The sequence below is a fragment of the Panthera uncia genome, chromosome D4 (assembly GCF_023721935.1).
Source record: "Panthera uncia isolate 11264 chromosome D4, Puncia_PCG_1.0, whole genome shotgun sequence".
Classification (NCBI taxonomy): Eukaryota; Metazoa; Chordata; class Mammalia; order Carnivora; family Felidae; genus Panthera; species Panthera uncia.
In genome coordinates this window covers 90,880,053-90,903,208 of record NC_064807.1, presented here as the reverse complement: position 1 = coordinate 90,903,208, position 23,156 = coordinate 90,880,053, and the positions used below count along the sequence as shown (strand labels likewise).

The 23,156-nt window shown below is 65.1% G+C and overlaps 3 protein-coding genes across 6 annotated transcripts; 1 reads left to right on the top strand and 2 right to left on the bottom strand.

Moving 5' to 3' along the window:
* Positions 1 to 265: 265 nt before the first annotated feature.
* On the bottom strand, positions 266 to 4,708 carry LCN12 (lipocalin 12). Its single transcript, XM_049631910.1, has 4 exons — positions 2,443 to 4,708; positions 761 to 840; positions 571 to 687; positions 266 to 448 (listed from the first exon to the last, which is right to left on the bottom strand). The coding sequence occupies exons 1-4, from the start codon at positions 2,727 to 2,729 to the stop codon at positions 303 to 305; spliced, it is 630 nt and encodes a 209-aa protein (XP_049487867.1). The 5' UTR covers positions 2,730 to 4,708; the 3' UTR covers positions 266 to 302.
* A 3,727-nt stretch (positions 4,709 to 8,435) lies between these two features.
* C8G (complement C8 gamma chain) lies at positions 8,436 to 10,285 on the bottom strand. 2 transcript variants are annotated; one of them, XM_049631896.1, is made up of 7 exons: positions 9,845 to 10,285; positions 9,626 to 9,762; positions 9,425 to 9,495; positions 9,244 to 9,351; positions 8,858 to 8,959; positions 8,728 to 8,766; positions 8,436 to 8,623 (listed from the first exon to the last, which is right to left on the bottom strand). In XM_049631896.1, the coding sequence occupies exons 1-7, from the start codon at positions 9,980 to 9,982 to the stop codon at positions 8,613 to 8,615; spliced, it is 606 nt and encodes a 201-aa protein (XP_049487853.1). In that variant the 5' UTR covers positions 9,983 to 10,285; the 3' UTR covers positions 8,436 to 8,612. The 2 variants fall into 2 exon arrangements, with proteins under 2 accessions (XP_049487853.1, XP_049487847.1); XM_049631890.1 differs by having other exon boundaries at positions 8,436 to 8,626; positions 9,845 to 10,107.
* A 55-nt stretch (positions 10,286 to 10,340) lies between these two features.
* On the top strand, positions 10,341 to 15,043 carry FBXW5 (F-box and WD repeat domain containing 5). 3 transcript variants are annotated; one of them, XM_049631871.1, is made up of 9 exons: positions 10,342 to 10,605; positions 11,577 to 11,792; positions 12,163 to 12,320; positions 12,596 to 12,770; positions 12,890 to 13,038; positions 13,111 to 13,525; positions 13,763 to 13,910; positions 13,999 to 14,211; positions 14,290 to 15,043. In XM_049631871.1, exons 1-9 carry the CDS (start codon positions 10,467 to 10,469, stop codon positions 14,531 to 14,533), a joined length of 1,857 nt encoding a protein of 618 aa, XP_049487828.1. In that variant the 5' UTR covers positions 10,342 to 10,466; the 3' UTR covers positions 14,534 to 15,043. The 3 variants fall into 3 exon arrangements, with proteins under 3 accessions (XP_049487822.1, XP_049487828.1, XP_049487837.1); XM_049631880.1 differs by adding an exon at positions 10,953 to 11,095 and having other exon boundaries at positions 10,546 to 10,605; positions 12,890 to 13,525; XM_049631865.1 differs by having other exon boundaries at positions 10,341 to 10,605; positions 12,890 to 13,525.
* Positions 15,044 to 23,156: the final 8,113 nt, after the last annotated feature.

The following is a 23,156-nucleotide window of genomic DNA, read 5'->3' as shown; positions in this document are numbered from 1 at the left end:
TGCACACGTGTGCGTGCGTGGGTGTCTACGTGGTTACACGTGCACGTGTGTGTGGAGGTCTGCGCGTGTTTCATGCACACGTCTGCCAGCGTGTTCACGTAGCCCTACACCTGTAAAGGGCCAGAGGTGGGAGGGGCGGGGGTGGGACAGGGATCAAATATGGACCCCCCCCCCCCCCCCGCCCCACTCTGGGCTCAGGCTGAACCCTCTGGGGCTGCCAGGGCCCCACAGGCCGACCCTGAACACCGTCCACACTCACCCGCCGGGCTCCCACAGGGCTTTTGAGGCCCATGGGCAGCTACCTACGCTGGGTCCGGGCTCCCGCCCCAGCCTGAGAGCCCGGGACCGGCCAAGTCCGGGAAGACGACGTTGTTATCCGAGAGGCCCTGAGCTCTGACCAGGTGGACGAACTTCTCCAGCACCCGGGTCCGTATCACCCACGTCCTGCCTGGGGCCCGATGAGCGCAGCACGGCCCTCAGTGACCGGAGCGAGTGGGGGCGCCCTGCCCCTCCCCCCCCCACCCCGCCCCGTCCCTCGGGCTCTACTGCGGCCGCCGGCCAGGCACTCACACAGCAGGCTGACCGTGAGGACGCTCTGACCGCCCGACCGTCTCCTGGACAGCATCAGAGCGAACACGCTGTAGTCAGTGTCGTGCACCTGGACCTCCTCGGGGCCTTTCCCGGGCGCTGAGGGGTGACGGCGCAGCGTCAGGGGCACGCCCACCAGCGCCTCCCCGCCTCTCCACTGTCGCCCCCTCACCCGCTGTGTTGTCCACTGAGAAGCCCCCAGGCTGGGCCGCTGCGATCAGCACATAAGACCAGGTGATACAGCGGTGGCCCCTGTGAGAGCAGGGATGGACAGAGGAGGAAGGTTCCAGAAGCTGGCCGGACCGCTGGTTTCCTTCTGCCTTTCTCAGGGGCGGGCCCCGAAGTGGGCCCCTGAGAGAATACAGCTGTCTGTCTGGAGGAGACTTCTGTCTGAAGCCACGGGCACGGCCCAGCCCACTGCTCTCCCCAGGGAGGCCTGTGTCCACTCCGTGGGCCCCGGGGCTGCCCTGTGTCCCTCCTGGAGGAGCAGCCAGGTGTGGGCCGGTGAAGCCTCTGCCCAGCCCACCCGCGGACAGCTCGTCCTCAGCCTGGAACAGGACCTGAAACGTGCACGCCTGTGCCATCGTGAGGGGTTTTCTAGGCCACGGTGGCCCCTCTGGGAATACGGAGTGGGCCCAGTGGGCACTGCCCGGCGCCCCCGGCCTCAGCCGTGGACTTCGCGGAGCCGGGCGGGGCGGGGAGGGGCGGGGGCTGCGGGCGGCTGTTGCCGTGCGGGGCCTGGTTCCCTGCCCCCGCCCGGGCTCAGTCCTCGGGGAAACGGCCAGCAGTGCGGGGTCCTCTCCAGGTGCCTGTGCTTGTTTAAGCAGCGACCAGGTGCAGCCTGGCCTGCAGGCCGGGGAGAGGCTGCATCTGCACTGGGCTCTCTGTCCCCCACGGTCCCCCCAGTGATCAACCTCTGGCAGGAACCAGGCCAGTCAGATGGCCCCGAGAGTCTGAGCCGCTCCGGTGGGGGATTCTGGGGTGGCTGGTGGTGCAGGTGGCTTCAACGATGGTCGCCGGCAGGCGAGGGCAGGGGCCGAGTGGAGCCCCTCAGAGGCTCTCGGCTTCTAGCGTTGACCCTGGTCTACGTGACAAACCCCCCTCGTTTCGGGCTCCTCGTGTATCTAACGTGGAGCCAAAGAGCCCTAGCCAGAGAGGTTTCTGGGCCCTCTGCTCCCCCATAGCCAGGCAGGTGGGCAAGGAGGGGGCAGGGGCAGGACTGCAGGAGATCTGGGGAGGGGAAGGAAGCCCTCGTGGCATCGGTGTCCCCCGAAGGGCGGGCTGCGCCCCCCTCCACCTCATTTCAGGCAGCTGTCTATGAAGACACCCCGCTTCCATGAAGACTTCCCAGCCGGGGAGCAGGCACTTTACTCAGGCACACCGACCGGACCACCTGTCACCCTGGATGCAGCAACTGATCCAGGAGAACCAGTCAGAGGCCGTGGCCAGGCCGACCAGGATGATCTCTTTTCTGGAATTGAGACCCTGGAAAGCACATCGGCCTAGGCTGATGTTTTATCCCTGTGAGGTGAGAACTTCCCTGAACAACAGAAGTCCAGGGCAAGCAGAGCTGAGAGAGAGAGAGAGGGAGGAGGTGATGGGGACTGATCACACTGTTTGAGCTCCTGGATCCAGCTGTACCTGAAATCCATCAGCGCCCAAGGCCCTGCAGAGTCTGTGATCCGGTGAACGCCCCCCTCTCTTGTGTGTGTCCCCAGAACTGGCTTAGGCCACTAGCAGCCTATGCTGAACTTTTGGAAGAGGGTCTTGGGAGAACATGGCACGGGGGCCCATGCTGGACCTGAGTCATGAAGCCATGGCTTCTGGAGGTACAGGTCAGGGATCCTCACTCACCGAGTCATGGCATGTGACACTTTAAGGCTGCCGTTTCCATTCTTCTCGAATGTCGCAGTGAACGGGCTCAGCAAGGAACTGTCTGTCTTCCTGTGGGTGCTGCCCGCCAGGCCGACAACAAACCATTCCCCCTGGAACTGTGGGGACCCGGAGTCGGCAGAGCCCAGGGCAGCCCTGACACCCTCGCCAGGCAGCCTGTGCCTGCGCCAAGCCGGGGGCTGCCCTGGGTCTGGCAGGGACAGAGTGACCTGGCCTGGTGGCTGGTCTTGTCCAGCCTGTTTCCCCATCTGTGCGGAGGGACTGAGACGTCCCCACCTCACGGGGACTGGCAGGGGCTACAGGAGGGAGCGGCTGCCCAGAAGGTCTGTTCGGGGCCCTTTTCTGCTGGATGTCAGGAATCTCTGGGGAGGACACTGAGACCAGGCTGGCCACGCTGGGTTCCCCGGGTGGTGCCTTCCCCGGCCACCATGGCCCTCCTTTCTCCCTGCACTTGGACCCTGGCTTTCTCCCCCTCCAACCCGGCCCCCAGACCTGGTCTTCCTGGAAACTCTGTAAGACGGAGATCATGCCTGGCTGGGTGTTTGAGGTCTGGCCTTTAAGCAAGATGAGCATCACCCACAGGGCAGACCAAGGCCCCATGTCAGCGGGGACGGAGAAGTAAGTGCTCATTGTCGCTGTGGTCTCAGATACTCACCTCTTTATGGGCCCACCTGGCAGGTCCCCCTCCCCAGGGGTGTGCTCCCCGCACCTTCCTGCTCAGGACTGGCAGAAGAGGTGGGTGCAGAGGGCTTGGGGGTGGGCTGGGCAGGGGCGGGCCCTCTTCAGATCCCGCCCACCAAAGACGGAGGGCATCTGGGTCCCAGCCCAGGAAGGGAGGTGGGCAGAAAATGGAGGTGCTGGGGGTGCTTGCTGGGCCCACTAGCTCCCAGGGATGTCTCTGGGCCTTGCTTTCTGATTCCTGAGACCCCAGCTCCACACCTCCTTGGGACCCCTTCCCAGTGTCCCATGCCAGTGAGGGGGTCAGAGGCCTGAGGCGCCTCCCTAGCCTAGCCCTACCCTAGCGGCATTCCTGCTACCAGGTGGAGGGCAGAATGTTCCATCTCACACAGGGAGCTTGACCTTTTTAGTCCCAAAGGTCAGGGGCACAGTGTTCTGCTGCAGGAACACAGTGTAGAGTCCGGTCTGCCGCCCCCACACTGCTCCACAGTCCCTGAAATCACAGTGTGGGGCAAGAACAGGGCCAAGTGGCCCTACAGTCACGGGGGGGCAGGGGTAGCGGCGGGTCAGAGTGAGGCCAGAGGTGGTGGGGTGGCGGGGCAGGCAGCCAGAATACCCAGATAGAGGTGACTAAGGGGCGGATCACAGGGGCCCCTCTGCCAGAGGGAGGGCAGGGGGCAGGAAGCCCCCGCACACTGGGCCTGGGTGCAAGAGGGCCCAGGCTCTGGGCATGTAGCCCACCTGGCCATCCCTGGAGCAAGGGCCTGGGAAGCAAACAGACATTCCCACATAGGCAGTCAAGTGCGTCCGCTGTCCTGGGCCACCTCCCCCCCCCGCCCCAGGGCCTCCAGCAGCCTGTCCTGAGGAGGAGGGCCCCAGCCAGGACACTTGGAAAGCATCTGTCTCCCGAGGCGAGGAGCCTCATGGCTCTGCTCTGTCCTGGCCCTCACTCTGCATGGAAGGGCATGGACCGCCTGGTCCTTCCTCCTCCAGGAGCGAGTCCCATTGCCAGGTGGAGGGTCAGGGGTCGGGGGGGCTGCGGCCACCAGCATCTCCTCGAGAACCGAGCCTGCAGGGCAGCACCGCATTCCTTGGGCTCGCTCTGCCCGCTGCTCGGTGTGGCTCTACTACTTGGGGAGAGGGCCCACAAGGAGACAAGGTGCAAGTGACCCGTTTTTGCCCAGAACTTCCCAAAGCGATCACCGTCCCACAGAAGCTGGCGTACGCCTGACTCCTACGCCTGACTCCCTGAACGCCTCCCTCCTTGCAGGCGCCGACCTTGCCCTGGGGATCCCGACCCGAGTCTCAGCCCGCCCAACACCCGAAAGCAGCCCCTTTGGCGCCCGCGCTCCGGGGAGCCCGGGGGCGGGGCGGCGGCGGTCCCAACGGGGACCCCAGCCCGGCCTTCTCTGACCACGACGTGCCGGCCGCAGCGGAGGCCGGGCGGGCCCCTCGGGCCAGCTCTCCCGGACGCCGCCCGCTCCTCCCGGCCTAGGGACCCACGCGGCACCCCCGCCACCCGTGCGGCGCGTCCCAGGCTGCGCGGAGGACGCCGAGAGCCGCCCCGGCGAGGCTCCTCCCGCCCCCCAATGCGATTGGTCGAGGGTGCGCACGTGACGCCGCCCGCCCACCGTTTGGGGGGCTGGGAGTGGCTGCTCGCCTCCGCTTGTGACCCGAGGGCCGGGGAACCGACCGCCGTCCCCGCAGCCGGCCCCGAGAGGCGGCAGGGTCCGCGGGTCCCCCTCGCGGCAGTCCCCCCCTCCCCGCCGGCCCCCCCAGGAGCCCTCCTGCCGCCCCCCGTCCCCGTCCCGTCCTGTCTTCCACAGCAGGAGCGCCCCCAGCTGCTCCCCGCTTCTTTCCTCTCTTCCCGAAAACTCGGACGTGGTGCTCTGGGCTCGCTCTTCCCGAGGACGCGGTCCCGGGCGACAGGGACACCGGAGGGGGGATGCTGGAGTCCGGGGATCCCCGAGGTCCTCACCCCGGCCGCGGGCGGGGGTGGGAGCAGTGCTGGGCAGGAGCAGGACGCGCGGAACGACCCCGTGTGACGCCCCTGCCGTGAGCTGGAGGGAGGTGGACGGTCCCCTCCGCAGCGAGCCATGTCCAGCCATGTCCCCACAGGCAGGGGCCTGGCCCATCTGCCCCCCCCCCCCACCCCCCCGGAGCTGCCTTGTGAGGCCCGGCGAGCGGAGCCAAGCACAGAGCGTCAACAGTCTCCCCCACAGGGCCAACGGTGTACCTGCCTGTGGGACCGCGGGCGCTGGGGGCCTGGGACACAGCACGCCCCAGTCCCGGCAAGGCCGGTGGGCTCCCAGGACAGTGCTCCTCCTCGAGGCCCCCAACCGCGGCTGCCAATTTAGTTTGTATACGTCTTTTAAAGGTATTTTTTTTCTTCTAAGTTATTAAAAATCCTTTTAGAATCAAAAGGCAAAATACAAATTATAATTAACATTATTTTACATAAAAACAATTCACTCAGAACTACAATTATTTCCCGTACTTTGTGACAATTAGGGTGCATTAAACTTTTTTTTTTTTTTGGAAATAAAATTCATGACAACTGAAATCACCACTCCCCAAACCCCCGCTCCCGCCCCCGCAGACCTGCTGTCGGAGACCCAGAGGGACAGCCCGGGCTCTGTGGGACCTCAGCCCTGGGGTCACTCGGGAGGGTCTCTGGCGCAGCCCTCTGGACGTGTAGCCCTCCCAGAAACCCCGGAGGGAGATCTGTTTGAACCCTCCCACACCCCAGAGCAGACCCCTCATTTTCTGTCCGGGGGGCGTGGGGTGAGGCATGCAGGGTACTCTCTGGGGTAACGCCAGCTCCGAGCTGTGGCCCATGTGATGCGGGTGCACTGTATCCAGCTCTTTGCTGTGGGTCTCTGGGATGTGGGGCATGTGGGGAGGCTACAGTTTCCTTTGCCCTTCTCCCTCAAAATCCTGGGGGCCAGGGCTCCCCGCTTCCCCCTCTTCTCCCGGCCCTATCTGTCTGTCTTCCTGGGAGTCTGGCATCAAGACACATTGGGTGGGCAACCCCCAGTCTGCGGAGTCGGGCATGGTCCCCGCCCACTGCAGACATGGAGCCCCCAGAGGGCTGCGGCTGGCTCCTCCCAGTAACTGCCCACCCTCCTGGTCTGGACGGGGCCAGTGGGCCGAGTGGGCATGTAGAGATGGGACCAGACAGTGGTCCTCCTGCTCTGTGGCCTACAGCTCACCTGGGATGGCCTGGCCCCCGGCCCCAGTTCCCGGCAGCCCGGGGAAGGAGGCCACTGGGGGCGAAGGGAGGAAAGGGGGGCTAGGGTGGGGGCCCCAGCTCCCAGGTGCCCCCTCAGCCTCACCGTCAGTCAGTGGCAAGCTCTAGACAGGGCGCCACCCTGCCTCTGTGCCCCAGGCCGGGCGGGTACTTCAGAAGCACTCATCAGGTGGACGCCTCGAGGGTCCCAAGACAGGGGGCTTGGCACTGGTTCCAGGCCCAGCTTTGGCCAAGTGAATGCCCGTTTTCCTGACTTTCCAGCCCCAGCCTGGCTCCAACCTGGGGCTGCCATTTGCCCTCAGACCCCCCCCCAAGTACTGGAGGGGTGCCCCCCACCACAATGTCCTTGTTCCCAGGGGACTGTGGGGGGCAGGGGGTGAGGGGTGCACGTTTCTCCAGGATGGGAAACGTTCAGCCGGAAGCACCCCAGGGTGCTGACTCACAGCCACGGAGCCTGGATCTCGCCCAGTGAAGCTTAGGGAGGCCGCCCACCGAGGGGAGTAGAAGGAGAAAGCCGGCCTCCACGGAGGAGGTGTCCTCAGAGCCCAGATACACCATCCCGGAGCAGGACGCCCACAGACCCCTCAGGCACAGGGTAGGCATGTGTGAGGCCACAGCCCCGGAGCCCAAGTCATTTGAGCTGCCGAAATTGGCCAGTGTCCTCCGGCAAAAGGAGAAGACGGTTTAGCAACATGGGGGGAGGGGGTGCCGAATGCGGCTGTAATAATCCGGAGAGTGTTCTCACCAGCAGGGGCAGGGCAGAGTCTAGGCCCAGCCCGCTAGGCCCCTGGCCCCGGGTGGTATCCACAGCTCCCTCCCTTAGCCGCAGGGCACCTGTCCCCCAGCCCCGTGGGACCTACGCCCCCACCCCCGGGGTCCTGGCCTGGGGGGAGAGCTGCATGTGGGTGACTCAACACTCCGTTTTCTTTCGAGTGCCCTGTGGCTTCCCGAACTGACCCCTAGGGTCAGTTTTCCCAGTCCCGATTCTTCTCTTTCAGGGATGTCCTCACTTCTGAGAACCCGCAGTGAGAGACGCCCCGGTGTGTGGAAAGGATGCGCAGTCTACCCTGGGGGGCAGTGAGGAGGCAGACCCTCCTCCGGGCTCGACGTCCCCCCCGCCGCCCCCCCGACAGTCTGGCATCGCAGGGCCCCTGCAGGCAGCCATTGTGTGGGGGACACATCATTACCCCATTTTCAGCCCCTCCCTCCCCCTGCCTAAATCTCCCACTGGCCTTGGAGTTCCCACATTCCGGAAAGATCTTCCCTACAGAGCAAAGCACACCCATCCTCCTGGTTCCTGGTGACCGTGCTCAGACCCTGGGTGTGGGCTCCCTCCCTTGTACACCAAGCTCCCGGGCTCACCCCAATCCTAGCACACGAATCAGGCTGGCCTGCTTTCTCCATTTCCCACTCCTTATTCTCCCTGCCCGGCCACCCTCGTGATCTCCACCCCCCTGACCCCGGGGGCCTAGCTGCCCGATGCCAGGACTCGGCCCCAGGTGGTCCGTGCTGTGCCCCATCTGCTCTTGCCAGCCCTCAGGGGGCAGCCAGAAGGACAGCCCCGCCTCCCGACTAAGACGGATACCAGCTCATCTCAGACCCAGGCACCACATCCAGGAACCCGGAGGGGGTCTGCCTGCGCCTCTGCGGCGGCTGTCCTGTCCCAGGAGGGAGCTCCGGGTCAGCACGAGTAGGAGAACCTGTGGACAGAGCTCCTCAGCCCTCTAGAAAAGGCTCCCCAACATCTGAGCAGGGGGCAGGCTCGGGACCTGGGCCCACCCAGGGCAGCCCAGTAAGACCAGCAGGGCACGAGCGCTTAGACACAGGGACCAGGGAAGGGGAGCTGGAACGGCGACGCAGGGGGCCCAACGAAGCAGAGGAGACCAGGGCACAGGGACAGCAGGGCACGGCGCTCTCCTCTCCAGCCCACCCCGGGAGCAGTGCCACTTGCCCACGAGATGATGGGCAGAGGGAGGCCCCGGGTCCAGGTCCGACATGGAAAGGAAGGAAAGGAAGGAATCAGGGGCCAGGACAGACAGCGTTTAATGAAAGCAGCGCCCCTGCGCTCCCGTGGGCGGTGCGCAGCTCCAGTCCCCCCTGGGTGGCCCTGCCCGGCGGGGTGCCGGGGCTCAGTGAACGGGGCAGCGGGGGCCATCACCTTCAGGGTCTTCACTCCTTCTGAGTTCAGGGCTGCCCCCTGGACTCACCTCCTCACTTCTGGGGCACAGAGACGAGACTCAGCCAGAGAGGGAGGGGCGTGTGGGCGGGTGCCCTTGCCCTTGCCCTCCCCTCACCACCCACCAGCACTGCCCACTCACCATCCAGGACGTGGAACTGGTCTGCGGCCTCGCAGAAACCTGAGGGCCCAGGCAGGGGTCAGGAGTGGCTGGGGCAGGGCACAAGGCGGGAGGGCGAGGCAGGCCACTGGGGGCTTTGAGGGAGGCTTACCATACTTGGGGAAGAACAAGATCTGGTCCTCGGTCAGGTTGACCCTCTGGATCCGCTGCTCGAATGCACTCAGGGCCGCGTCACTCGGGGGGAGTGAGCGGGCTGTGGGGCACATGGGGCTCCTGGGCACGTGGTGAGGGAGCGGGCAGGGCACGCTGGGCCTAGGGTCTGTGTGCTTGGGACGCACCCACCCACCCACCCACCCCTCCTCCCCATCCCCTCTGTCCCCACACGCGGGCCTATGTGCGGGGGCTCCTCCCTCGACCCCTGCTCAGCTGGAGAGAATCAGAATACAGGGAGGCAGGGAGGGTCTGTGTGTCCATCTGGGCCGCTCCACACGGATGGCCCCGAGCGTGCGCAAAGCTCGGGCTCCCGCGTGGACGCACCGTACAGCTTCACCGACAGCTGCCGCGCCCGCTCCAGGTACAGGATGGCGAAGCCTCGGTAGTCTGTCTCCCCGACGACCACATCTACCGGCCCACGGGCACCTCGGGCTGGGCAATGCTGAGTCAGCTGAGGCGGTTTCTGACGCCCAGCCCTGCACCCCCTCCCACGCCCTCCCCTCACCTTGGAGCAGGAAATGCCCCGCGGCTCCTGTGTCTCTGTAGAGCTGCCGTACCTGCCAGCAGATCCCATCCCTGGGGGGGGGAAGGGGGGCAGTGAGCAGGGCAGGATTAAGGACCCCAACCCGGGCAGCGTCTCACAGGACTCTGGTCCAGGCCAGAGAAAAGCTGGGATCAGGGTCAGGGGTCTGTCCCGGGGACTCACAGCTTCCGGAAGGTGCTGACAGCCATGGCTGCACCCTGGGGAGCCACATGCAGTGCGGTGGCCTCAGCCCGGTGGCCCTGCTCCTGCAGGAAGCGGCACGAGGAGGCCACCGCCACAAGGAGCCACGTCCCTGCAAACTAGGGGCAAGTCACGTGAGAACACAAGGGGATGACCCCTGAAAAGCGAGATGAGTTCCTGCCCACCCACCTATCCCTCTACCTGCTGAACATCAAAGTTGGCCTCGGGCTGGATAGTGCTGATGGGAGACGCGGGTCGAGGGGGTCTCCGAGCCCTCCTGCTCAGGGAGCCCCCAGCCAGGAGCAGAGTCAAGAGGAGAGCAGTCCTGGGGGTCAGCATGGCAGTGGCAGTGACCAGAGTGGGGGAGGCCCAGGGCAGGACGGCCAGGCCCCGGGTCAGAGTCCACTGACCAGTGTCGCCCGGAAGCCTGGCACAGGAAGTCCGCGTCGGCCCACCTCCAGCCTTACCAAGCACCCTGCCCTCCCTCTCGCCCCCAGCAAGAGTCCACCCCTAGCCTCCTCGACTCTGCACTTCCTGGGAGGGCCCTGGCTCCATATCCTGCTTACAGAGTCCTAGTCGACCTCTGGTTCTTTGTCCATGACCCCCTAACCCAGGGCCCCAGCCGCTGCCAGCGGCAGCGCGGGGTCTCGAACCCGAACCCGCGTTCTACAGCGAGCATAGGTCTCGGCCCCGCCCACTAGCTGCCGTGCAAGGCCGCCGCCCCTCCCGGCCGCCTGGGGCGCTGTTTCGAGCGAGCTCGGTGCGCGCAGGCGCGGCAACTGCCGATGCAGGCTGCCGGGTGCTCGGCGTTCTGTGGCTATCGATGCCTCAGGGCTCGAGGCGTCAGCCTGGCGGGCTCCATCATAGAGACGCGGCGGCAGGAGCGGCGGGGCGGAAGCGGGTCCGCCGGCCGAGGCCGGGCGCCGGGCCGGGGGCTGCACAGCCGGGCAGAGGCGGCCGCGGTGAGTGCGCCCGGCCCCGGGGAGCGTCGTCATCCGGCCCCGGCCCCCGAACCCCGTCTCCCCGGCCCCGGGGAGCGTCGCAAACCGGCCGCGTCCGGTCTCCGGCTCCTTGCCCTCCCCCGCCCCCCCCACCCCCCAGTCTCCGGCCCCTCGGCCTCGGCCGCGCCCTCTGCCGATGAATGTGTCGCAGAAGCTGCCGCGCCGGGACCGGGGGCCGAGCCGAGGCCCCGCCCCCGGCAGCCCCTCGGAAGGAGGGTGGGAGGGGACGTTGGCAGCCCCCGCCCCGCCCACAGCTCGCCGGGCAGTGGCCGCGCTGGCCCGCTGACCGCCTGGCAGGGCTCCCTTAGACCACAAGGCACAGGCCAAGGGCCGGCTGGTGCCCCTGGCGGCGTCCGGGGCGGGCTGTCTGGTCCTCGTCCCACCGGCCCCAGCTTCTTCTCGGAAGGATCTCTGTCCCAGCCTGACAGCTCTGAAGCCTTGGGTCTACAAGGTCAGAGTGACTGGAGTGCGTGCGGGTCACCGGTTCTTCGTTTCTTGGCCTCTGAACAGTCACCGGCCTAGGCGTCCACATGTCTCTCTGGGCCCATGAGTGGGAGGTCGTCAGAGGGCCCCACCCAGAAGGCCAGCGCCCCAGACCAGGACCCTTCTGGGGTTGAGATCAGATCTGGGGCCCAGAGGGGCTGCCCCATACTCCCACTTCAGGCTCGACCAGGCCAGGAGGTGCTGGGAGGGGTCTGCTGCCCTCCCAGAAGCTGCCTGTTCCAGAGGATCACTAGGACTTGCGGGGGGCCCGTCACGAGTGTGGGGTCAGGGGGCTTGGGGAAGCTGTCGGATCCTTAGCCAGGTGGGCAGTGTCAGCTGGCCCCCTGCACGCTGTCAGTGCAGTGGGATTCCCAGCAGGGCAGTCGCCCCAGCCCGGGTCCCTTCCCACAGTGTGACTGGCAACTAAGGGGACCGCGTGTGGGTTTCAGGGCTGCCCGGGCAGAATGTCACAATGGACGAGGGGGGTGCGCCCCTGCTCCCTGACAGCCTCGTCTACCAGATCTTCCTGAGCTTGGGCCCGGCCGACGTGCTTGCTGCTGGGCTGGTGTGCCGCCAGTGGCATGCCGTGTCCCGGGATGAGTTCCTGTGGAGGGAGCAGTTCTACCGCTACTACCAGGTGGCCCGCGACGTGCCCCGGCACCCAGGTCAGGGCCTGCACGTGGCCCCATGGTCCACCAGGCTGGCTGGGCGGGAGACAGGGCCATTCACATGCTCCCATCTGGACCACATGCTGCCATGTGGACCATCTGAAGCCACCACGCTGGCCCCCCCACCGCCCAGATCTGCACAGCGGTCACCAAGGCACCGTGTGGCCCGCACACTGATGGGGGACAGCCAGTCCATGCCTGAGCACAGGGCCTGGTGGGGGGCGGTGGTGGTGGGGGGACAGCCCTGCCGCTGAGGTGACTAGCGTCCTCCAGGAGCAGGGCTGGCCCCCATGCTGTCTGGGTGGCTGGCCTCTGTGGGAAAGGAGGCTCAGGGCCCCAGCAGTGACTGCCCCCCCCCCGCCCCCAGCGGCCACATCCTGGTATGAAGAGTTTCGGCGGCTCTACGACACGGTGCCCTGCGTGGAAGTGCAGACGCTCAAGGAGCACACGGACCAGGTCCTGCACCTCAGCTTCTCGCACTCGGGCTACCAGTTTGCTTCCTGCTCCAAGGACTGCACGGTGAAGGTGAGCCCAGCCCGCCAGGGAGCAGCATCTCCGCTAGGACCTGGGGCTCATAGGACGGAGGCCGGGTGGGGGGCCCTCACTGCTACTGGAGAGTGAGGAGCCCGACCCTGTGGACCCACACACCTCGGGTCTGCTGGCAGCCTGGGGCAAGGAGCAACATCCCAGTGGTGGTTTCTGGGCAGGAGCTCAGCTGGGAGAGGGGCCTGCAGCATGGGCCCCCGTGTCACGTGCAGGGTGGGCACAAGAGGCCCCTGGATGACTGAGCCCCCACGCAGATCTGGAACAACGACCTGACCGTCTCGCTGCTGCACAGCGCGGACATGCGGCCCTATAACTGGAGCTACACCCAGTTCTCCCAGTTCAACCAGGACGACTCGCTGCTGCTGGCGTCCGGGGTGTTCCTGGGGCCCCACAACTCCTCGTCTGGTGAGATCGCAGTCATCAGCCTAGGTGAGAGCCGGCCTGGGGCGGGCGGGCTGTCTCGGCCAACCCCGCCCCGCCCCCACGAGGCCCCGCCCCCCACGAGGCCCCGCGCCTCACAGCCCTGTCCCCGCTTCCGCCCCTCCCAGACAACTTCGCCCTGCTGTCCCGCGTGCGCAACAAGCCGTACGACGTGTTTGGCTGCTGGCTCACGGAGACCAGCCTGATCTCGGGGAACCTGCACCGCATCGGAGACATTACCTCCTGCTCAGTGCTCTGGCTCAACAACGCCTTCCAGGTGCGGGCGCGTGTGCCCCCTGCGGCTGTCGCCTCCTCGGCCTGCTGCCCACCTGCTGTCTCCCACCCCCAGGACGTGGAGTCCGAGAACGTCAACGTGGTAAAGCGGCTCTTCAAGATCCAGAACCTTAACGCCAGCACCATCCGCACGGTGATGGTGGCCGACTGCAGCCGCTTCGACAGCCCGGACCTCCTGCTGGATGACGGTGCCACCCCCGGCCGCGTCTTCGACCTGGGCGGCGACAGTGAGGACGAGGCGGTGGGCCCGGGGCCGGCTCCGGCCCGCACCAAGGAGGGCTTGCGGCGCTTCCTGGACGGGCTCCTGGACGGGCAGGCGCAGCCCCAGCTGTCAGAGCACGCGCTGGAGACGCAGGTGGCCGAGCTGCTGGCCCAGGGCCGCACCAAGCCCCCCGAGCACAGCACAGACGCTGCCCGCAAGCTCCTCGTCTTCACCACGGGCTGCCTCACCTACTCGCCGCACCAGATCGGTAGTGGGGGCAGGCCCTCCCCAGTCGCTGGAGCCGGGGCGGGGGGAGGGACGGCGAGGCTTCCCTGCAGACTGGGGGGGAGGGGGGAGGCCAGGGTCCCGTGGCCTCGCAGGGAGCGAGACTGGGGGGCCCAGCCGCGCTCCAGCCTCCAGGACGGTGTGTTCCGTGGGGGCCTCTGATTCAGATGTGCTCCCGGTGCCGAGGTGACGCTGCTCCCCTCACCCGGCGCCCCCGCAGGCATTAAGCAGATCCTGCCACACCAGATGACCACGGCCGGGCCTGTGCTGGGTGAGGGGCGGGGCTCAGATGCCTTCTTTGACGCCCTGGACCACGTCATCGACGTGCACGGACACATCATCGGCATGGGCTTGTCCCCGGACAACAGGTGGGCCCCCGAGAGTGTCCTGGCCGGGGGGGGGGGGGGGGGGGGGCTCTGCAGGCCGCCGGTACCAAGCAGGGTGCCCCTTGCCCAGGTATCTGTACGTGAACAGCCGAGCCTGGCCGAGCGGTTCTGTGGTGGCCGACCCCATGCAGCCACCGCCCATCGCAGAGGAGATCGACCTGCTGGTGTTTGACCTCAAGACCATGCGGGAGGTGAAGCGGGCTCTGCGGGCCCACCGCGCCTACACACCCAACGACCAGTGCTTCTTCATCTTCCTGGATGTCAGCAGGGACTTCGTGGCCAGGTAGCGGGGAGGGGCGGGGCCGGGGCGGGCCGGGGCTGGGTGTGGCGGGCGGGGGGCTCACGCCAGGCTCTCCCGCAGCGGGGCCGAAGACCGGCACGGCTACATCTGGGACCGGCACTACAACATCTGCCTGGCGAAGCTGCGGCACCAGGACGTGGTCAACTCTGTGGTCTTCAGCCCCCAGGAGCAGGAGCTGCTGCTGACGGCCAGCGACGACGCCACCATCAAAGCCTGGCGTTCGCCGCGCACCGTGCGCATCCACCAGGCCCCGCGTCCTCGTCCCCACCCGTTTTTCTCCTGGTTTGCCAGCCAGAGGCGCTGAGGGGGGCGCTGGCCGACCGGAGCGTCCCGGGTGCCCTTGGGCCGCCGGGACCCGCCGAAGACGCCAGAGGCCCACAGCCCCTTCCCAAGGGTCCGGCCGCTGCCCAGACCGTGTGGTGGGCAGAGAAGCCGGGAACAGAACTGCCTCAGGGAGGGGGTTCAGCGGGGCTGCAGACGGGGCAGCCTGACCCCCGCCCGCCACGCTCACGCCCCACGCCACCTCCCACGGCCATGACGTCCAGCACCGGGGCAGCCTCCTGGCTGGCGTGGGATGCACCGGACGCTGGGGGCCCCACCCTTCACCCACTCTTTTTCCCCAGGGCCTGGGTCCTGGGGCGTCAGCACCACACGTGACCCGTGGCTGGCCCCGTGCGCCCCGAGCGGTGTTTCCTCAGGGAATCGGTCTGTGCGGCAGCGGGGCCGACGGCACGGGTCAGTCTGCCGTGGGCCCAGGCAAACTGCATGTCACCGGTCACCCGTTTGGGGCCCAAATAAACAGCTGGCAACAGCACACCGCCATCCGATCTCTGTGTGCAGGGAGGGGCCCGGTGGTGTCTACGTGACTCTCGTGCCTGCCTGACGGGTAGCAGGACACTCGAGGCTTTGGTGGAGGCAGTGTGGCTCAAGGCTGCCTCCTCGGCGGCCGTGCCCCACAACCTCTGAGCAGACGAGGTCACCGGCGTGCAGAAAACGCCAGAGCGTGCCCACCACGTGTGCGTGCCCCCGCAGGGAGACATACAAGGGGCGCCCGACCTGTACGCTGGGGAAGCGCTGGGGAAGCGCTGGGGAAGCGCTGGGGAAGCCCAGGCAGGGCAGGGATGGGGGCGAGTTCTGCGGGCACGGCACGCGGGATGGGGACATGGGGCAGAGCTGGCCCGACCTGGGGGTTCACCAGCGGATGTCCTGGGTGACGGGTGGCAGACGGGTGGGGGCGCCGATGCGGCAGGGGCCCGATTTCTGCGCCTGGCTGCACCTGGAGCTCGTGTTGGGCTGTCGGCCGCTCGGTGCACGGCCACCTCTGCCACCGTTGAAAAGACAAAGCCGGCAGATGGGGACAGGCCCTTGGGAGCTGATGTCCCTCCAGGCCAGAGGTGGTGCCGGCCAGAGGCTGCCGGGGCTGGAGCCACACCAGCCACAGGGAGAGAGCCGGGCAGCGCCTGTGAGGGGCTCGGCTAGGGAGGCGGAGGGCCCAGCGTCCGCCGGCGCGGGCCGCACAGCCAAAGTGGGCGCTCCAGCCCGTGGTAACAACAGGGACCCATCTCAGAACCACCGGACACAGTACAGGGAGGGAGGCCCGGAGGCAAGGGCAGAAGAACAGAACCCGGAACTGCCCACGCGTGCATGCCCGAGACCGAGCAGCCAGAGCCACGAGGCTTCTGCCACGAAAAGTCGCCAGTGAGCCCCACAAGTGCACGGGTGCTCCCGAGAAGCCATAAACGTGGGCGGTTTTCTGAAGAGGACTTAAAATACATCGAGGTTAAACTCCTCACGGAAACAGTAAAATCTGCAGAACAAAAACACAGGGGTAAGAAAAGCACACGGACTGTAAAGGAGCCGGACGGAGAAAAGTGGGCGTGAGCTTGAAATGAGGCTCAGTCCGCGGGCGGGTGCAGAAGGCTGGGCAGGCAGCAGGGTCGTGGGGCGGGCGCGCAGGAAGAGAGAAGATGGCCTGAGAGCGTCCTTGCGCACGTCCTCGGGACACGCGTGCCGAAGTCTGGCCGGAGGCAGCAGCGGACACACGGGATGCGGGCCGGCGAGGATCCTGAGACCCTACAGCTCTGTGGGGGAGGTCATGGGTCCCAGTGAGAGGGTACAGGCACGCAGGCCCCGGCCCTCCTGTGGCACGGCGACAGCAGCGGCGGGCAAGGGCAAGTGAGAGCAGAACACGCACTCAGTGTCCGTGCCGGCCCGGACTCCTAGTGGCCTCAGACCCTGGTGCTCACGGAGTGGAAATGCCCGGGCCTCTTCTCTTCTCTTCATGCCCTGGGTGACCCCCGGTGGCACCAGGCGTGGCAGCTACGGGAGCCCCCAGCGTTGAGCGCGGAGCACAGCCGTGGCTCTGAGAGAACCCCCGTTGCCGTGCCCTTTCTGGCTGCCGCTGGGAGGACCCCGACGTGGACTGACCCAGGAGGGGCACGACAGAGTGGGGTAGCAAGAGCCCCGAGTCTCTGGCTGGAGCAGTGGGCGGTGCTGGCACCCAGGCGAGAGGGAGGTTATGGCCGCTAAGTGGAGGCGGAGGTGGTCGTGACCGCTAAGGCTGACCACCCAGCCGCACACCCAGACACAAGAGCTCGCGGGCCCGCCCGATCCCGGCCGAAGGGCAGGTCCAGAGAGCCGGGGCCCGGAAGCTGGGCCGACACCGGCCGGGCCACAGACCGCTGTGGGTGAGGGCCCAAACCCGACGAGAGCTAATGCCCGTGGAGCAGACACCCCAGCCGCCCAGGATCCAGACGACACCCAGACCCGCTCAAGTGACGTTCGAGATGCCCATGATGTAACCCACAATTACTTGGTCTGCAAGGAGCCATCGAGATGCCAACTCAGAGGAAAAGACCTTCAGCGGATGCCAAGGGTGAAAAAACACAGGTGTTGAAATTCTCTGAGACTCTAAAGTAAAGGTCAGAAAAACACTCGAAGAAGCAATCACAGACATTCTGCAATAAATGTAAAGACATTAACGGTCTCAGCAAAGAGGAGTCGTCTGGAAATGTTGGGCCTGGAAGTCAAAATCACCAAACCGTTAAAACTCACTAGACAGACTAGCAGAATGGAGACGGACAGAAGAGTCTGAGAACTTGACTGACGACAGGTCAACAGAAGTTAGGCAACCTGAACAAAGAAAGAAAATCCATCAGGAGGAAATTCAGCCCCAGGGACCTGGGGGACAGAACTAAAGGTCTTGCATTCGTACCGCGGGGGGCCCAAAAGGAAAAGAGCACGGGGGTCCGAAGAAGCAAGGGCTGCAAACTTGTCCCATGTGGCGGAAGGCACACACCCACAGGTCTGAGAAGCTGAGTGAGCCCAAAACAGGGTAAAGCCAAAGACGTCCCCGCCCAGGCACATCTCACCGAGCTTCTGAAACCCGAGGACAGACTAACCCTGACCGGTGGGGAAGGACTGTGCTTGCCCTACAGGCCCCTCACCGGCAGCCCCGGAGGCCTCGAGGAGCAGCGACACAGTTAAAGGCGGAAAGGCTGGCAGCCCAGAGTGCCGTGTCCAGTGAAACATCCTTCACGAATACAGGCGAGATAAGTTCTCAAATGAAAGAAGATGGAGAGACTCCACAGCCAGCGACGGAAGCTTCTCCGACAAGAGTAAGTGCCATCGGAACGAGGCTGGGCCGCCAGCAATGACGGCACAGACACAGACCGACCCCTGTCCTCCTGGGTTCTTCAAGACACGTCTGACAGCTGAAAGGAAGGCGGTAGTGTTGCCTGATGGGGGTTTTCAGTCTAGACAGGTGCCCCGTGGGGGATTATAAAGGACCTCTGGGGGTAAGGTGCCTACACCCCAGTCAGAGTGCAAACTATCGAGTCCGTGAGTAAACCGTTAGGAGTTGAGCGTGTTGCGGGGCGCCTGGGGGGCTCAGCTGGTCGAGCGTCTGACTCTTGGGTTTCGGCTCAGGTCACGGTCTCACGGTTTGTGGGACGGAGCCCCACGTCGGGCCGTGCGCCGACAGCACGGCACGGAGCCTGCTTGGGATTCTCTCTGCTCCTCCCCTGGGCTCGCTCGCTCCCTCTCTCAAAAATAAACATGGAAAAAAAAAAGTGGTGTGCTCCTTAGAACCACCACTAAAACAGCACTAAAAAATGTTCAAATCCTGTCCTTCCAGGCAGGAGAGAGGAAACGGAGGGACAGACAGAGGACCGACGTAAAGGACTCCCCCACCTCACTCGGCACCGGGGAAACCCACACACACACACACACACACACGAGCCCCCGGCCCCACCCGCCGCTCACCAAGCACGTCAAACACGCTGTCAGGGGGCGGGACGCAAGAGGACGGGGGAGGCAAGCCATAAAAACCCTCCGCGAAGGAAACCCGACCGGCTGCACTGGCCTCCACGGAGAGGGAGCCTCCGCGGGGAAGCCGGCCGCCGCCCACGGATGACAGACATTCCCCAACGTGTGCGTGGCTCGCAAAAGAGCCTCAGCACAGCCGGAGCGACGCGGCGGGACAGAGAGCAGAGGCCGCCGGCAGCAGGAGCCGGCGTCCTGCCTTGGGACTGAACCGAACGGCCACCGTATGCACCTGCGGGGCTGCTGTGACCGGGAACCCCGCGCCGGGGGGGGGGGGGGGGGAGCAGCCTGTCGGTTCTGGAGGCCACGAGTCCGCGTGCTCGCTGCGGGGAGACCCTCCTCACCTCTTCCAGCTGCCGGGGAGCCGGCCGTCCTCGGTGTCCTCGTCTGTTGACTCTGCGGTCCGACCTTCTGTCCTCACTTGGCCTCCCCCTGGGTCCCTTCCCACCACCGTCCCTCTGTGTGTGTCTGTGTCCAAATCTCCCGACCCCTTTTTTTATTAAAGAACTTTTTTTTAACGTGTGAGAGACAGAGAGAGAGTGGGGGAGGGCAGAGAGGGGGAGAGAGAATCCCAAGCAGGTTCCGCGCTGACAGCAGACAGCCCAACGTGGGGCCGGGACCCACAAACCGTGAGATCACGATCTGAGCCGAAGCTGGGCGCCTGCCTGACTGAGCCACCCAGGTGCCCCTGGGCCTCCCCTTTTTATACGGCTACCCAATCACACTGCACTGGGCCCACCCTATGCCTCCTTTGAAGCTCTTTATCACTATAAAGACCCTGTTTCCAATTAAGATCACATTCTGAGTTACTGGGGATTCAACGTGTCTTTTTGGGGCAGACAGAAGTGGGCCTGTAAGAACCCACCAACTAACTCGATTTACCTAAGCTGCGGAGAACCTTCCACTCAGCAAGAGCAGGACACACATTCTCGGTGGACACGGACGACCCACCAAGACAGACCACAGCCCGAGCCACGAAACAAACCTCAACGTCAATGCTTCCAGACGCCTTCTCCCTAAGACCACCGTCACCCCGACATGGAAACCACAGACTACGAGCAAGACAATTATAGCTCAACATCCTTGGCGAGTGGACTTGCAAAATCAAGAGATTATGAAACCAAATCCAGAAACACAAAATGAAGAGCACGCCACAACCAAGTGGGATTTAATCCAGAAACGCAAGGCTGCTTCCACACTCAGAGGCCAGTCAACGTCGGCGCCTAGAGCAGCAAAACAGAGGAAGACGCTTGGACAGAACACCTGCCATGGAGAGAGCATTTCACAAAGCACCCAAGTCATGACAAAGTTCTCTGCGAAGCAGGAGCAGCGGACGGGAGCTGCGGCAGCCTGACGGAGGCATCGCTCCAGGCTGCAGGTCACATCGTACCCGGTGGTGAAAGAGGGAACCTTCCCGAGAGCGGGAACGAGGCCCAGGCAGCCCCTTCTTGTACCCAGGCTCCGTCTCCCAGCGGGGGACTCTGCAGGTGGGCCACGGTGGGCAAGAGACGTGAAGCACATACCGACTGGAGGACAGCACAACTGTCCTTGTTCACAGATGCCACGACTGTTTATGTGAAAAATCCCCCCAAAGCTACAAAAACACACACTTTAACAACCTCCCGGACCAGTAAGTGCGTTTATCGAGCTTACGGGACATAAAGACAACACCCAAAAATCAACCGTGTCTAAACACTGGGGACATTCGATCGGGAACTTCCAAAGTATCTTTTACGAACAGTCAGGCCGGCCCTCTGGGAAAACGGAAGCGGGCTCCCCGGCAGCCTGTGTGCGAACGTGCGCAGCTCTACGCAGGACCACAGAGATCTGGAAACCACTCGCACTCCCCTCAACACGTGTATGCTCAGACAGACGGGTCGTCTGAGCACTGGAACGCTCCTCAGCAAACAGACAAGACAAATCTCTGATCCACACGACATCTGAACCTCCGAGGCATTCATCCTGCCGAGCGGCACCAGCCTCAGAAGGTTCTACGCTGTCGGGCCGCACTGACGGCACCCTCGGACAAGCCACAGTGACGAGAGCAGGGCACTGGCTGGGGAGTCACAGGCGCGGGGCCCGCAGCGCAGCGGCGTCTACAGGGACGACGGCGCTATCCCGTATTCTGACCATCAATCCGTACATGTGGCAAGACGGACGGAACTGCACCCAAAACACACGGTAAATCAACCTTACGTGACAGGTGGAAAAAGCCACGAGAGAGAGAGTGCGCTTTACCTGAACCGACCCGCAGCAGACTTCACCTGTGCAGGCCCGGGCCGCGCGCGGGGCTGGCTTCCAGGTGACGGGAACAAGAACCGTCAACCCAATGCTAAACCCAGACGGTCAGCATCAAAATACACCCGGACACGGGAAGCCACAGGCCCTCAGGACGGGACACGGGCGGACACAGGGCACCGGTGAGCCAAAACCACACACGCGGCACAGTGGCCGCTTCTGTTTTTAAATAAACACTTTTTGTATTAAAAACTAATAAGGGTTCGAGATTCTAGAGACCGTGGGAGGGGCAGGAGGTGAAACGAAGGCGTTACGTGGAAAGCATGCCACGAGGAATGTCGGGCCACCGGGCGGTTCAACACGCAGCCCTCCATTTCCGCCGGCGGGCCGCGTCCACACGCAAACCGCACACGACGCCCACGGCAGCGTGGCTCAAGACGGCCGACGTGGGGACAGCCTGAGGTCCATCAACGGACACGTCAATGAAACGTGGTCTGTCCGTACGTGGGGTCTCTTTCGGCCTCAGAAGAAAAGAAGTCCCGATGCCTGCCGCAGAACCTGGCCAACTTCACACGCAAGCAAGCCCGACGCGAGGGCCGAAGGCCGTGTGCACAGCCGCGAGCGGGTGCGCGTCCAGAACGGGCGGTCCGCAGAGACAGAAAACCGCCTGCCTGCCAGCGGCAGGGCAGGGGAGGGGGCTGCCCCAACAGCAGGCGTGGAAGGCTGCTGCGGGACAAGGGGTGGGGCCAGGCCTCTCACGGTGTCTCTCTAGAGCACGTGCTGTCTCCGGGGGACCCTGGTCTCCCCGCAGGAGCACGTCCCCACAGCAGCAGCACCCTGCAAGGGAGACGGGATGCCGCCCTCGGTCCGGCAAAGACTTGTACCCGCTCCTCCCGGAGCCCCACCCTGCGCCCCGCTCCTGGTCCGGAGCTCGTCCATCAAGCTCTCCGGACCCACAGCCCGGGGCCCCCGGTAGGTGGGTGAGGTCTGGGCGAGGTCGCAGGGACCGAGCTGCCCTGGAGGGAAGGGAGGACCAGCAGGCGGCTGCGGGCCGGCACCCTGGCAGGGCCCTCGTCTGCTCGCTGGCCACCCCCCAACCCGCCCTCCCCCTTCCAAAACGAGGTCACACCTTCCTTCTGCCGTTCACTTCTCCCTCACCCTGTCCCTGTGGGCAAAAGCCTTTCCAATCCTCTCGCCTTACAGTTCTGGTTTGAGGAAAAGGAAGGAAACTCACTAATGCACTTGATCGAACCCAGCCGGCCTAACAGAAAACAAAACGTATGTACACACCCCATAAACAAATTCCCGAGTAAAGCCCAACGTGTTGGAGACGAAGCTTTAAAAACCATCAGAAAAAATACTCGAACGTTTCCTCAGAAAGACTTAGGACTTCTTGAATAAGCTGGTCAGAAGCATGGTTCGCCAAGGAAATTCTGCACCTTAGGTTCCCGTCGCGAACACGCTCCTGACACGGTTAACGACCGGCCTCCAGGAGCATCGGGCACTCTCGCAACCGGCAGGAAAACGAGACCGACAGCCCAGCGGACAAGTGGACAAGGGCAGGCGATGCCCTGCGTTCTGCAGGAGCAGAGTAGGCGCGGCCCGCGGCCCACAGGCCTCTCGCCCACGACAGCCTGCGCACCTCGGGGAGCCCGGCACCGGGCGGGGGGGGGTCGGGCCGTGGATGCGGGCGGCGGGGGCAAGCGGGGCAGTCGGCTCTGCGCGGGGGGCTCACGTGGCGAAGACGGCGCCGAGGTCTCGGTTGTGAGAAAACAGAAGACACGACTCGTGAGGACGCCGCTCCGGAGAGCTCGGCCGGAAGGGCCTCGGAGGACGTCAGCTTCCCCGCCACGTTTCGACACCACCGCGCTCGACGCGGGACGTGTGCGCTTCTGTGTCCTCGGACGTGGCCGCAGGGGCCGGTTTCTCTCCTCTTGGCGCTCGCGTCTCGTCCCTTCTCAGGGACGTGAGGGGGAGTCCGACACGTCACGTGTTCTCTACAGAGGCCCCCGGGGCAGCCCCAGCCCGGCCCTCTGGAACCACCCGGGTGCACACAGCCGGCGGCCAGGACCCCGAGTCTGCCCCAGCGCCGCACCCCGTGGGGCCGAGGCCCCCGCTCGAACTGAGATTCGGGTCTGCGGTTGGGGGCTGGCACCACTGGCTGCCGACTGGACGAAACACCTGGTTCTGGAGGAGACCCGGTTCCGGGGAGGCAACACGGCTTGCCGGATCCCCAAATGCAAAAGCTCCTGGCCGTTCTTCCACGGCCAGAGGTCCCTGCGGGGAGGGGAGGGGAGGGGAGGGGTGGGGCCACATGTGGACCTGCTCTCAAGGCAGCCCCCGGGGAGGCCTGAGGGAGGAGGAGC